Genomic DNA, 15627 nt, shown 5'->3' with positions numbered 1-15627 from the left:
TGGTGGTCAAGTTCTTCTACTTTCTTCGAAAACAGGATTAAAAGTTCAATAACTTTAAGAGCCCGAGAGAATTAACTTGTGTTTTTTTGCGAATACTTCAACTTAGACAAAATGAGTGATTGATTCTAGTGCAAAGACGCTTGAAAATATTACGTGAAGACAACGGACTATTTTGGATAAATTTTAAAACACACACCCAAACATAAACCTCCTGGAGAAGTCAGCTGGCCTCTCGCCATGTTTGTTTTGACATTGCACCACGTACTGGGGCCTTGAAGGTGCTGGTGCTGGCGGGTGGTGACGAGAGGATAGTGCGTCTGTGAATTTAAGCACCAGGAGTGATGGACGCAGAGAATAGGTGTTGCATTGGAGAGCGCTCCGTGGTGATGCATGGCGCTGCTCACCAATAGGGCGTCTGGTGTCATTCTAAGGTGGCTGATTTCATTGGATGCGATCCAGGAATGAATGAAGTTCCTGAGGCCTGAAAGCTCCATTAAATAGGGGTGTGGCTATTAACACTTGGTCAGCAAAGTGAACGCATTTTGCTTGTCGGTTGGTTGTCACTTTTCAAGATGTTTTCGAACGTGACAAATCAGATGAGCAGTTGGCTGGGAGGACTATCTAAGAAGACTCCAGACAGCGCTGAAAATCCAGTTGCTGAGCAACATTCAGAACATTCTGACAAGGAAAAGGAAACACAGGAGTCTAAAACAGATACACCAACATCCCAGAAGTCTGTCAAAGGTTCATTGGATGAGCAGGATGATCGGTCAAGGTAAGCATCTGTGGCACATCTACTGCGCATCCCCACATTCTCTAAACAAGTTGGGATGGACTTGCCATCACACAAATGTGATTGGGTCCAGATCATCAACCAAAATGCTGAGGCTGGCTGCTTGTGGAAGGATGTGAATCTCAAAGGTGTACTTAAGGATCTGGCACTAGGTCTGTCAGCTAATTCCCAGTGGGTTCCCCACTGAAAAGTCTGTCTTATTGTTCTGTTAGGTCATGGGTACTGCTGGCTTCTGAGACAGAGTTAAAGCTGGACAAGAGTTCTTGCTGACAGGTGCATGGGCTAAGCCCAGATTGGCTCTTCTGGTTCTGGAACTGATTTACACAAATAAAAGAAAGAATTGAGAATATGCCAGTTTTTTATACAGTACCTTCAATGTAATGTAATGATTTGGTGAAGCCCTTGAAAGGTGCTGCTCTATACATTATCTACAACATAATGTGGTGGTGTGGTTAAGCCTTTGAAAGGTGCTTGGCTAACACAAAATCACTTGAGTTATGTATGTACAATGTTATGTACTGTACTGATTTATATTATGTATTTCTTTTTAGTCACATCCTCCTTCAACATCCAAACAGATCTAATGATCTGTAATCTAATGTCCTAGCCAAGGTGCTCGGCTAACACAAAATCGCTTGAGTTATGCATGTACAATGTTGTGTACTATACCAATTTATATTATGTTTTCTTTTTGGTCACATCCTCCCTCAACATCCAGACACATCTAATGATTCTTCAAATTTTTGATCAAACATAGACCTTTTATGGGATGAGTACCATGTGGTGGCACTGTAACTTTGGCAGTGTTTCATTGCTTTGCATCAGAGATAAGGATAATGTGCAAAAGCAGCAGTATCTAACCTGCCTATGAGCTGATGCAGCTTATTTTGAAAGGGGAAGGATTTTCATCCCAACATTGGTAGGAATACTGTCAACAATTGCCTTTTGGGCAAGTCCCAAACATTTAGATAACAAATTTGTTGACTAAGTGATTTTTTAGAATCTGGAGATTATCTTCAGGAGCAGGCACAAATGCAATATTTGGATAAGCAGTGAGGCATTCTGGGTAATTTTGGTCGGCCATATGCTTATGCAATGTATTTCATTTTCAGATGTTGTCAAGAAGTTCATGCCTTGCAGATGTTACATTTTCTACACATATGTGGTGTGTGCTTTGTATTTTTTCTATACCGTTATCCAAGAACGGATAATCAGGGGTGCCTGTCCCTGTATCCCAGCAATGCAACAGACCCACACATTAACACCAGAAAACATGGAATGAAGTCACAGCACTCCCAGCTAGGAAATGGAAATGAACAGAAAGAAGCAGGCAAAGAGGTGCTAGATGTTTTAATCTCCTCATGTCCATTTCATTTGATTCATAGAGCTTGTATACTAAACAAATGATGCAGGAAGCTGTGAAGTTAGAAATTTGTGCATCACAATTTACATTTGGGATTAAGTGATATCCAATAATTTCAAAAGTTGGCATCATTTAAAGATTGGCTTGGAGCTTTGTGGAGGGAACACGTTTTCCATTAGATGCACGGCCTTTTTTTGCAAAATTACGTATTGATCTAGTTGAGAAGCATAATTTACACCCCAAATCAAGCTGCATGCATTGCATGTAGCATTTGATAGGATGTACAGTTAGCAATGTAAGGGCATCTGGGATCAATAAATATAGTGGATATGGGACTGAAATGGTTCTTGGGGCCTGCTGGAACCTATCTCTTGGTCTATTGAGTTGCCACTCTTCTGTGTCAACTTCAGCCTTCAGGGTCAGTTTTATGCCATTGTGGCATGTGGGGAATTCCTCAATAAATGCCACCCCTACAGCTCAATTGGTTGCAGAGCCAGATTCTCATCCAATCTGTGGTGGGATGAATGGGCTTGAGTCACTTCCACTTTTTGATGTTTACTGAAGTTTACGGGTGCACAGACTGCGGTGGTCATTTGGTGCCCAACTCATGTTCACACCTGCCATCTTCCACTGATGAAAATGTGGCTGTGGCAGCAACTACTTGAGGTCAGATGCGGTTGGAGGACTGGACGAACTATGTCAATTGCTTTGGCATGTTAGTCTTTCTCCACAAAATCCTGCTGTTGACCTGCAAGTTCATGATGCATGGTGCGAGCCAGGGTCACATGAGCACTATCCAGCATGAGCTCCGGTTCCAGAAATATATGCAGTGAAAGAGATGCAGACATATGTCATGATATAAAACAAGGTTAATACCAGTCTGAGCATGGGATGTTTGGATTGCTACCAGACACACCATCAAATATGAATAACTTTTGACAGGCCACCCTCTGGTTTTGTGTTTCAAGGGAAAGCAGTGGTTCAACTCAGCAGTGGTATACTCAGTGCCCTACAACTGAAACCTGACTGGACAGTCCCTGGGGTGCCAGAAGTGTGTGATGTCAAAGGTGATGAATCACCGTCGCCTGTGGGTCAAATGTTGATGTTGGTAGGAGGTAGACGTTGCAAGTTAAACAGCATATAGCGCTTGGCTCAGGTAAATGGTGATAAGGCATAACACATCTCTAGATTAAGAATAAGGTTATTTCCATACATTTGTTTTATATAAAAGATACACAAAAGTTCCTACAGTTAGGAGTATATAGTTGATCATGTATGTCAAGTTGTTTTATGAACAAGAGTTGAACAGCATACAGCAAGGCAAACTTGATGTGAACCACTGACTGCCAAACATCATTAAAAGGCAATGTTGATTTGTCGCATTTCACGAAGTTGGGACAGGCTCCAATCTAGTCACGTTTATTTCACAAGCTGTGAACAGAACAAAACGAGGCACCCGTGAACAAAAACGTGAATGCGTTGTCAGCCTAAATTGTCTGGAAAGCATGGAATAACAGGTAGCGGGCAGGGCTATTGTCTCGTTTGTTAATGACAGACCTGTGGCCTGTGACCAGTGCATCAGCAAGCCAAGCCTATTACTCTTCATGGCACAGGCAGGGAGCATGCATATCTGCATGCATAATCCGGTCATTCACCTTGTAACTGAGTCTGTAAGGTCCTTTGGCAAGTAATGTGGCGAGAAAATTTCTGCGTCTTGCCGCGTTCTCTTTTGGTCGGTCGTCACGAAAAAACGCTGATGTAAAAGGCTATATACTCCAAGCTAAGCCGGCCTCAGATTGCAGCAGCCACTAATAAATCCTCCGAGGGTGCACTCAAGCATTATGGTAATATATGGCACGAGGTGGACCTCATTTTTATGTTGAATAGTTTGGCATTCGACGCTCCGCCGTTCGGGAGTGCAGCACAGGCGTCAGAATGACTGGATCCGAATAAATCAGCGCAGCTCTCAGAATAACTGAGCGAGGCTGGACGGAACTCCGCGCTGCCAGTCGGTCCCTGTCGTGAGGGGTGGGTGGCTGTAGCCGGGAGCCGGCCGGCTGGTCGAGCCGATGCTGTCCCTCGCCATCTGCGCCGGGCTACGCCGCCGAGCTTGCCTTGGCCCGTGCGCTTTTCAGCTGTATCAGAGTGTTCGAGCCCTATAACTTCAACTTCAGACCTCAGAGGAGTCTAAATCCGAATGGCACCTCGGCCGGACATCTCGCGTCGAGTTGCTCCGGCTATTGGCGGGCTCAGAAATGGAATCATTCCGTTCTCGTTTGATCTGTGATGAAGAGCCGGTTGCGCCGAATTCGCAGCACGGATGTTATTTGCTGCAACGCTGATGTATTTTCAGTGCCTGGTCAAACTCCGTGAGGTGAAAGACGTTCGTGATCGACGAACTGCATGGTTCGAAGCGGGCTCAGCCGCCTGACGAGGAAGCTCACAGATCCCATGTCTCGATATCATTGCGCCTGCTGGCGGAGAGCGGGATTTGGTCGAAGCTGCGGCTCAAAGCCTGTTGCGGGTACAGCACTATCAGTCCGCCATAAGAAGTGTAATTTTGTAGCGAAGACCGTAGTCAGTATCTGCCTACGCGATGAGGTCCTTGTGCCGACTTGATCGGATGCGCCGCAACGCTGTCAGGCTTCCCGCCTACGTCTCGCCCGCCGACACGTGTTGACGGATGCGGCCGTGCTGGTGACACCCCCGCCCGCTGCTCTGGCCGTGCCGCGCGCCACCTGGACTTCCATCGGGTACCGTCGCACGCGGCCCCGGTCCCTGTCCCGGGCCCTGTCCCGGTCCCGGTCCCGGCCCCGGTCCCGGTCCCTGTCCCTGTCTCGGTCCCGGTCCCTGTCCCTGTCCCGGTCCCGGTCCCGGTCTCTGTCCCTGTCCCGGTCCCGGTCCCGGTCCCGGTCCCGGTCCCGGTCCCGGTCCCGTCCGGTCAGCTCTGGAGCGCGGCCGCCGCTGGCTGCACGTGTCCTGGCAGACCCCCGCCGCCGCGCACACGGCGGGGGTCTGCTGAACATTGGCACGGCTGGCGCTGCGGGCCTGTCTGCAGACCACCCTTGGATCGCCAGGCCGCCCCCCGCCGTCGGCCGCCCCTTGTTCGCCCGGCTGTCATGCCGCTGTCTTCGCAGCCGCCAGTCCCAGCGGAACCGGCGATCGTTAGCCAGCACTTCACGGGCATAAACAGTAAACAGTATGTTTGTCCCGAAAATGTCCGAAGTGTTAACGCGTTTGACCGGAAAACAAATCGATATACATCTGTTTTCGGTTTTCAGGCATGTTTGCCCCGATTGGTATCAGTGGTCATCGGTGCACGCATGTTTTGTTTCGCGTGGCGTCGCTGGTCGGCGCCGAGTGCGCGGTCCTCGCTCTCCGGTCCGTGCCGGCGCTGCTCCCGAGCGTGACGGGCCGCGGCCGGACTGTGCAGCGCACTGACGTCCGGTGACGTGTGGCATCCCCCCGCCCCCGCCCCCAGCTAGTCGGCTTTCGGTGGCGGCCTTTGGTGGCGAGCTGTACGCCGTGGCGTATCGCCCCACACCGGGCCTGGACGACGCTGTTTCGCCGGTGCTGGGCCTGCGACGCCGCGGGCTGCCGCCGTCCATTCACCGATGTGACAGCCGTACAGCGGGCGTGCACGAAGTCCGCTTGCTCGCGGCCGGAAAACGCCACCGGCCGGTGTATGGGTCACCACCGCGGGGTGTGGCGGTAAACGATCGCCCCACTGTGACGGCACCTAATGGCGTCGTTACGGCCGCGGGCACCCCTCCGGCGCGCCGGCGCCGCTGACCGCGCGGCCAAACGCAAAACCTCGGCGCGGCGCCGTGGGAGCGCCGCAGCCGGTGCCGGTGCCGTCGGCGGCACTGGGTCACACGCAGGCCCCTGCCGCGGGACGGAGCGCGGCCGGGGTCGGGTTGTACCTCCGGGCCACCGAGGGGGGGGGGCATCTGGCAGGCTCCTGTGACCTGGCCTGCACGGGTGCTCTGGTTTGCCGCTCGACCAGCGCTGCTGGAGTCGTCGGGCGCGCGGGGTGGAAAGAGCCGGACGCCACCGCTCAGCGCCGCCGTCGACCCCGTCCCGGTCCGTGTACACTGCGCCGGTCGCCATGGCTGCTGCCTGTTGGTCTACGCTGCACGGCAAATTGTGGATCTTGGCAACCGTGCTGCACGGCAAACACAGTTACAATATCGCCCGCATGCAATTAGGCTGAGCCTGCCGGTGCGCGCTGTCGGGCGTGTGAGTGAGCTGATTGAGCGCTGGGCTTTCCGGTCTGTGCCGCACTAATGATGTATCGCGACCTGATGCATATCTAACCCGCGGCTGAGTTAGACTCATTACAACGGGATCTGCTTCGACTCCCAGGACTCGACTCCCAGGACATGCCGTCAGATTCGCATTCGGACGGCCTCACTTTTCACTCGTGCACTGATTTGTTCGACTCTTACGCGAACTCATGACGAACTTTCAGCCAGACCCGTTCCAAGTTTTCAAAGGTATCGATTCCCCACTGACCCCACTGAAGCTTGGCTGCTTGCGGTATTGATTCCGTTGCATTCACTTGAAATGGTCCCAAGCGTGGTCACCCCGCTGTGCTCTCACTCAAGGCCGTCCCCCCTGTTGGTCTGGTCGGGCCTGTTCCGGTTTGGTCCGGCCTGGTGCCGTGTCACCTTCGGGAGGGCGTTGCGGCTGGGCCGGCCCAGCTCGGGCCAGACGCCAGGGCGACCACCGCGCCGACGGGTGCCTGCAGCCGCTGACAGGGTCCCGGGATTCCGGCCCGTCGCCGGCGGTGTGAGCGGCGCGGCCGCCCCGGCGAACACCGCAGAACGATTCCCTCCGGATAGCTGTCGGCGAAGCTGTAACAACGCGGCCGCGGCTAAACTTTGAAAAACTCGCCCGGGGCTAAACTTTGGGTGTGTCGAGAATGCCCTAAGGAGTATATCTGTGTGGAGCCTCGCAGGGCTGCCTGCCTGACCGACATTAGTTGCGCTATGGTCGAGAACGCTCCTCTAGGTTGACGCCGGGGCCCTATCTCCACGACGTTGCCGTCAGATACTTTGATTAATAAAAAATATGAATGCACGAAGCTGACACTGGTGCGGGCTCGGCTGTTTGTGACGTGCAATGCTGCACCCTCGGCCTCAGCGGACGTCTGGTCGCTGAAGCACCTGTCCTTACCACCTGGCACCTGCCGCCAAACGGCTGCCGTCATCACCTGTCCTAGTGCGAAACTTCGACGCAAAACACCCGTGACAGGCGCGAGAGCTGTGATATTTTTATTAGCTCGCGGGCTTCCGCGGGCCGTCCGTGCGCTTTAGCTCATAGCTGACCCGCTTGGGCCAGTCAGCACGCGTGCTTCCGCGGGCCGTCCGTGCGGTTTAAATCACAGCCGGCCCGCTGGGGCCAGCACGCTCCGATGCCAAGCGAACGCGGACGCGACCAGCTGCGTCGAAGAGATGGTCCGTGGACCGGTGCGGGGCGTGGCGCGGGACGGACTGCGGGCTGTAGGCTGTGGGCTGCGGCGAACGTCCACCTTTGGAGAGATTCCTGGGTTCGGTGCCGAGGGGCGTCAGGCGTCTTATCATTGGGAAGCCAAGGTGTGTCATATCAAGGTGGTGTGACGCCTGCTGTGCTTGTGGCGTATCTGCTGTGCGCATACATGCTGTGGCGTTCCTGCTGCTGGGGACGGCAGTCAAGCCAGACGTCTGGCAGTGCCGGTTTTGCATCGTTCGCTTCGTTTGTGACGCATCCGCAGTGACGCGTTATGGCATCGTGCTGCGCGCAGGTCCATACGTCTGCCCGGACTCAAACACATCTGAAAGTCCCCAGAGGCTCGCGTCATCCATGCGTGCGGTGCAATCCTTGGCTGTGCATAGATGATGCCGTTGTTACAAGCTGGTGTTTGCACTTGACAAGCGGCGCGTGGGGCCGTCGGGTGGCGTGCCTGGCCGGGCCGCGGACTCGTGCGATGCTGACGCGGCGACGCTGTTCTGTGTTGGCAGCACCACGGAGGGCGCGGACAGCAACATCAGCTCGCCGGCCGGCTCGCCCTCCCACGACAAGGACAAGTCGCCGATGGGTGAGTGGCGCCAGTGCCTGCTAGCGTCGTGGGCGGCGGCCGCTGGCGAGCGGGTCTGCCTTGCACGCCGCTCATCGTGGTCACGTGCGCGTGAGGGCGCCATATCATGGCGACGTGACGGGGCGCCGAAGTGGCTGCATTGGCCGGCCGGCGGGCAGCGCGGGGCACGGATGGTGTGGGATGTGGCATATGCTGGGCCGGTGCTCACCGGTGGTTATTGGCCGCGACACGACTCCGCTCTCATATCACGGGGCGTGGCGGATTATTCTGCCTCAGGCATTCCAGCCATGTGAACTCAATTCCCATGTTACGTGTGGGAGTCCCACTACATGGGGAGGAAATTGCTTCACGACGGATGGCGATGTCAGGACGAGGACAGGTAATCTCACAGGTCGCACCACTGGCGTAGTGCCTTACGGCGGATGATAATGTCAGGACGAGGACAGGTAATCTCACAGGTCGCACCACTTGCGTAGTGCCTTACGGCGGATGATAATGTCAGGACGAGGACAGGTAATCTCACGGGTCGCACCACTGGCGTAGTGCCTTACGACGGATGGCGATGTCAGGACGAGGACAGGTAATCTCACGGGTCGTACCACTGGCGTAGTGCCTTACGACGGATGGCGATGTCAGGACGAAGAGAGATAATCTCAGGTCGCACCACTGGCGTAGTGTGTGTCGGGATGCGCCCAACAAGCCAGCGCCCAACGCCATTTGAGAGCAAATGACGCATGGCCACCTTTAAAGAACGAACCCAGGCCGCGCTGGGGTTGCCTGAATATTTGGTAGGCGCGTCCTCAATGCCGACGCGTTTGCCTGTGCTATCGCGGCACCAGACTTCTTGGGATCGTCGTTCAGCCGCGGGAGTGTCCGTGCAGTATCGGGTCGATCGGTGTCGGGGCAGATGGCTGTCGCGTGTCGTGTCCACCCTGTCTGGTCGATCGTCGAACATGCTTCCGGACGCTGTGGCGTGCTGATGTGCAAATTGACAGTGACGAGGAGCGTAACTTTATTATGGGGAAAGATGACATTTTCGAGTAGTGGGGTTTGTTACCCCGCTAAACGACTCTTTTGGTGAACGGATCCTCTCCTCCTCTAGGGCCCGGGGCAAATACTGGGGGCGGGGAGGGCGTTGGGGGCAACATGCATAGCTCCAACCACGGTCGGCAGCGCTGACTATCATCGGTGACTGGCGCCCATAGCCGTCACCTAAATATGCTCTGGTGTAGTATTGTAGGCGGCCTGGTATTTCCTTGGTGACGGTGAGTAATTGGAAAGTTATTTTATGTACGTGCCGCAGATTCTCTGATTATATCGGACATCTTAACCCAGATTAACTTACAGTCACTCTGAAAGAGAAGTCATTCTGTAAGTTTCGATCGTCTCGCTTTTGGGCTAGATTAACACAAAGCTTACAACATCGCTCCGTTTGACGGCTTCCTGGAAGGGTTCCACGGCCAAGTTGACCGAAGTTGTACTTTATGATGCGTGACATTTCTTGAGCTATGGTTCGACTGTGGACTATAGATGCCCGCTGGGGCGACGTGCTATTTTTCCATTCGTTGTACCTTTCTTTCTTAAGCACGTTCCTGACGCTGTCCAGTCCAGTACGTTTATGGCTCCAGAATGAGTTCAGTCGTGAAGTTCTCTGTCTCAGGTCCAAGCGTTCACCAGAGCCCGTCCGTCATCAGAATGGTTCTTTCGGCTCCGGGCTACTGCACTCAAAACCAGTGCACGTCTCTCCTGACGTGATGCCTAAGCGTTGACGCGCCTCAGACTCGCCGCACTCGCCGCAGCCTCGCCTCCCTGCGTTTGAATGGGGTAGCTTGGCGATAGCCGGGCGGTGGCGATCTTGAGCGGCGCGCCCGATGGCGGAGGAGAGTGGTAAGCACGTGTTTTCCTTAGTGGTCCGCAGCTGGACTGGAGCCGTGGGGCAACGACAAGTGAATAGCTGGGTGTCGAGGAAATTCAGCGGTATCCGGTTGACACCTTCAGGCCGATGAATGACCTTCCAGGCTGGGCCGACGTAGGTGCTTGCTGGTGCAAAGTGGAAATGGCAGCTGTACAAGAGCACGTCATGAAACGGTGCCTGTTTAGCTCTATGCCCTCAGTTATGCTCTGCCTTTTTAGTTCAGTGCCGCCGGTCATGCTCTGCATGAGAATCATTGCGGAAGTCGTCTGTGACCGACCTAAAATCTAATCAGACAATGTTGTCGCGGATCGCTGACTTCATTTGCAGTTGATGAGCTCGACATATTAAAAGGAATGTTCCACATTTGAAGGTACTGAAGCATGCATCAGAAATGATGAAATAAACTTAGGGCTATTGGTGTACTTGAAGTGGAAAGGGCTGCTCTAGACAACACAATATTGGTGGAGGCAAATGAACCGCTGCCCTCAGATCGGAGGGAAATGCGTGGGATGAGGTATGCTCGCAAGTTGACACAGCTCCCAAAATATCCCACCTACCTGGCAGTCTTTTCACGGCTCGTGACGCGACCTTCGAGATGAACGGAGATCACGTGCTGTGCCATTTGCGGTTCAGGTCCCACAGCTGTTCCGAGAAAGTGGCATCGGGAGGGAGTGCTCAGATCAAGTCACCTAGGAGCACCCCCTCGGGAAATGTGTGCATCAGGTGCGGATCTCTCATTAGCAGAGGCCAGAAAACGAGAGCATGTAACGTGCGACTCGAGAGTTGGGCTCTGGAGCTTATCTCGTCATACCAAGGGTATGTGACAACCTTTACAGACGGATCCAAAACCGAATCAGGTCTTGACGCTGAGTTCGTGTTTGGCCATGTCACTTCTTCATTATCATGACCAGACCATGCTCTGTGTTCACCGCAAAGCTTGTTGCCATCATTAGAACACTTCGCTGTATTGGAGTCGCTGATGACAACTGGCACGTGATCTAACCTGACTCCTTCAGCAGCCTAATGGCTCTCAAGACATTTTGCCGTCAGTGTCCCTTTTCACAGGACATTTTGACTCGCTTGACGTGGTTGATCTGCATGTCCAAAACTGTGGTGCTATTCTGGATGCCAAGCTTCGTAGGGATAACGGGCAACGAGCTCGCCAACGCTGTCGCGAAGCGGGCCGCTAGTACGCCTCGCACACATTCTTTTCCGCTTACAGCTTGGAACCTCTACCCAGCCATCAAAGCTTATTAACAAAAACAAGAAAGCATAGCAACCCTGCTGGGACGACAAAAGCAGCAATCAGCTAAGGATGATAAGTCACCGCTGGGCCTTCGGCCGTCTAGCTCGAGAGCGACTAGATGTGGGGAGGTTAGCCTGTGCCGTCTGCTAATTGGCAGTAATTTCGCGACACATGGATACCTGCTGCGTGGTGGCGGGAGACGTCAATGCGCTAAGTGTGACGCACCGTTGATAGTTTACCATGTACGTCACTCCTGCTCACATTTCAAAGAAGAACGACTGCGTCATGTTTGACTTGTTGCGATATGCTAAGAGACGACTCTTCACTGTTACATTCAAACCAGTTGTGCCTTTTTCGGAGATGTATCAAGTTACCAGCTGTATTCGCCTCTTTCTAGGTCAAACATAACACAGCCCTTAACAGCTGTTATGGGCGCAGTATGACCTTTGATGTCAACGCGCCCTTAAATCCCAAATCATCACCATCTTAGACGACGCAACTTCTTTGCACAGGAAATATGCTGCTCAATACATCATTGTTTGATTACATTATCGGACGTTGTACAACATTGATTGAGAGCCAATTGGCGATCGGTACATCTGGAAATCTTGCTTACGAACGCCAGGTATAAACGACTCGACAGCAATATGTTCGTTGGCCTTGCTCACCACATTGCGAATGGAATAATACGATTTGAATGACGTTATAGCGTCATGGATGCCTGGGTGGCCTTGAAAGTCCCCCGGAAATAGTCTGCACATCTTCGCGGGCGTGTATCTCGGAAACTAGAATTCAAGAATTCAAGATGGCTTTCTCAATTCAAAGCCCCATACAAATGGGGAACACTGAAAGTGATGAGTGTGCTTGACGTGACCGTTCTTTCCTGATTTCCTGCTTAAAGTTACCGTTTGTGGCCGTTGAATGTCAAACTGCCATCACTTGTGGTGAAAGGAGCTCCACGGGGTCCAAAAGTGGCATGTCGCTTAGTATCCTGGCGAGATCTGAACCATATATAGTTTTGCTTGGCAGAACTTGCGTAATACATGCACGACCAACTATGCGAACTTTCGCGGTGTTGTCGTGTGCGGTTTTCCTCGGCCCTAGAGATGCGTCCCGGGGGGATGGGGGATGGGGTGGCATCTCAGTCGTCTGGTGTGGTGAAGCTCGGCCCCGCCCGGTGGTGTCGCAGCGGCTGGGGTCCCGGTCCAGGCCGCTGCCCCCGTGACCGGTGACCTCTGTCAGACCTGTCGTTGCCCGCACGGGAGCGCTGTTCGTCACTGACCGGCCGGCCCCCACCGTCGGTGATATGGGGACAGCCGGCCGCGTGCCGCTATTGCCGCCGTCAGCGGTCCGTGGAGGGGCGCCGGCGCCGATATTGCGGCCATCGGGGCCGCACTCGACCGCTGAGGACTTGATGGGCGCCCCGCGGGCCTCGTCGGCGTCAGCGCCTCGAGCACGTCACCGGGTCATCCCACACGCGCCGCCGCTGGCCGGCGGTGATGGCAGGGGCATGTCCTCACACGATCCTGGGGCGCCGTCCTCGTCTTCGGTTACTGTTCTCGTGAGGTGTGGCGCTGATTTGGCGAGGACGCCTGAAAGCCATCGGTTGTTACAGTGGTGTCTAGAGGAGTGCGGTCGACGCAAAACCCTTCGTGTCCGCGGGGACGAAAGCATTCATCTGCTGGCAGAGCGATGGACACACCATCCTTCCTCTTGATCTGCGTACGTCGCAGATTCGGTTCGACAGCGCTCCGTACAACTGAACGGGCCTGTGACGTGCTGGATCAGTCTGAGCTGTAGGGCAGACGGCGAGCTGCACCGACGGACGTGTGGGTGTTTGTTGGCGAATGGTGGCTATCAAGAGCTGTAAGGAGCCATTTCGCTGGAGACGCTCATGGACTCATCACTCATCGTGCCATTCGATTCGCCGTAAAAACGAAACCGGCTCTTAAACCCGGCAATGCTAAGCCGGGATCCACTTTTCTGGTCCATGGTTGTGCGCTGTATGTTAAAGGGAATGTTCCACGTTTGAAGACTTAATGTCTTCATCGATCTTCAGCGATCATCATGTATAGTGAAATAAGCGCACTTATAACTATTGATATACTTTTAATGTAAAAGACTGCTCTAGAAAACACTATTTGTCTATTTGGTAAATATGCTCCCCAATACGTCATTGTTTGATGACGTTATCGTACCTCGCGCAACATTTATTGAGAGCCAATTGGCGGCCGTTATATCTGGAAATCGTGCTCCGAACGGCAGAGATCGGCGACTTAACAGCTATATTTTTTTGCATTAATCGCGGTATGACCAATGGAATTGCAAGATTCGAATGGCGTTATTATGGCGTTAGGGATGCCTTGATGACATCGAAGCAGTCGCACTAAGCAGTCTGCACATGTTCACGGGAGTGTAGCTCAGAAACTAGAAAACTAGAATCTTACGAAGGGCAGGGCTGTGAGCTGCACCAATGCCTTCAAAATGGCTTTTTCAATTCAGGACCCCATACAAATGTGGAACATCCCTTTAGCAGAGATGTTGCAGCGTGGCCGGAAGGCCGGCGGCGGTCCGACATGGGCCCAGAGCCGTTCCAGGCCGGCCGGCGTCGGGCCGAGTGGTCGATCTGAGGCGAAGCCACACTGCAGCTGCCCGCAGCTCCGGAGCCGCAGGAGGGCGGCGTGGTGTGCCACCACGCTGAGTCGGTCGTTCGGATGCGAGCAGCGCCTGCGGCGAAGCGGGGCCAGATGAGGCACTTTGTATGCGCTTACCTTCCAATGCGCATTCCTCAGTGCCGCCCCATTAACGGTATTGCTGTTTTAGCTCCAGATGTGTATTTCCTATTGCTGCTGGTCGCGCTCGTGGGTTGTCCTGCTCCATTAGCGTTATTGCCTGCGGGCATTGGCCAGCAAGGGCATTACTGACATGATAACTGACGTCCAAACGTGATGTGATGTTCTGTAGGACATGTCGGCGGGAACGTAAAGGGGCGGGCAACCTTAGGTGAGCGTGTGCACCAACGTACGCGTTTCGAACATGTGCTGGTCAGAGCGCTGTTCGGCCTGTGACCAGGTGATCAGGCGATGAGCCCGGTGCTGGCATCTACCCGCCGCCTGGCCCTCGATCACCGAGGTCCAAGGCGGCTGGCTCCGCCCGTCATCGGCCCGGCGCACCGCCGTCGCAGGGCTTCGGTGTCCAGCACGTGACGGCCGGCCGGCAGCGGGTAGGGACACCGGCGACACAGCTGAGCGGGGTATGGCAGAGGGGCACCAGCGACACAGCTGAGTGGGGTAGGGCAGAGGGGACCGGCGACACATCTGAGCGGGGCATGGCAGAGGGGCACCGTCGACACGGCCAAGCGGGGTATGGCAGAGGGGCACTGTCGACGCACGGCCGATACGCGTCCGCTAGTGAGCTGCTCTGCAGTATATGAGTACCTGCGGCCGGGGCAGGGAGGGAGGGGACGGGGGAAGGTGGTTGACCGGCGCAGTGGGGACGGCGGGACGCACATGCACAGCACACACACTTCTGTCTTCAGCCGCCCGGCCACAAATAGGCGCACTGCGCATTGTCATGCATCCCCTTTTTCAACAAGTGACGTGCGCTGTTGATAACCCCATGCGTCGCGTGCATAGACGTTAGCGGATGCACACGATACGAATGTTTATATCATGATTTGGATGATGGTGGCGGGGAGGAGCAGGCTCGTGGAGGTGGTCTCTTGAGTGGTGGTGGCGGGGAGGAGCGGGCTCAGGTCGGTGGTCTTCTGGGTGGCGGTGGCGGGGAGGAGCGGACTCAGGTCGGTGGTCTTCTGGGTGGCGGTGGCGGGGAGGAGCGGGCTCAGGTCGGTGGTCTTCTGGGTGGCGGTGGCGGGGAGGAGCGGACTCAGGTCGGTGGTCTCCTGGGTGGCGGTGGCGGGGAGGAGCGGGCTCAGGTCGGTGGTCTACCCCCAGCTGATTGTCATGACCGCGGCCGGCACCTCACCACTGTCCTCTGCCCGGCAGGAGCGATGCCCGACATCGGCGGCATGTCGGAGAAGCTCAATCAGGGCGCCAAGACCTTCGGCAGCTTCATCTCGTCGGCCTTCAACAAGGCCGGCAAGACGGTGTCCGAGGCCGGCAGCAAAATCAAGAAGTCGGTCGCCGAAAACGTACGGTCTCGGCCGCGCTGCTCCGGCCCGGCTCCGCTCGCTCCGCACGCTCCTGATTGGAGCGATATTAGACGCGCCGCT

The 15627-nt window shown here is 54.6% G+C and overlaps 1 protein-coding gene across 3 annotated transcripts in view; it reads left to right on the top strand.

The window, feature by feature from the left end:
• The first annotated feature begins 243 nt into the window (after positions 1-243).
• Sap47 (Synapse-associated protein 47kD) overlaps positions 244-15627 on the top strand; it is a 36653-nt gene continuing 21269 nt past the window's right edge. For all 3 annotated transcript variants that reach the window (XM_037223937.1, XM_037223935.1, XM_037223936.1), the window contains exons 1-3: positions 244-775; positions 8159-8235; positions 15401-15546. In XM_037223937.1, the coding sequence (XP_037079832.1) occupies positions 573-775; positions 8159-8235; positions 15401-15546 (426 nt within the window). In that variant the 5' untranslated portion in view covers positions 244-572. The remainder of the gene's footprint in view (positions 776-8158; positions 8236-15400; positions 15547-15627) is intronic.

This window comes from Pollicipes pollicipes, unplaced genomic scaffold (genome assembly GCF_011947565.3).
Source record: "Pollicipes pollicipes isolate AB1234 unplaced genomic scaffold, Ppol_2.1 Scaffold_4881;HRSCAF=5763_pilon_pilon_pilon, whole genome shotgun sequence".
In the NCBI taxonomy this organism is placed as follows: domain Eukaryota; kingdom Metazoa; phylum Arthropoda; class Thecostraca; order Pollicipedomorpha; family Pollicipedidae; genus Pollicipes; species Pollicipes pollicipes.
Note: the sequence above shows the minus strand (reverse complement) of the source record. Positions and strands in the feature narration are given on the sequence as shown.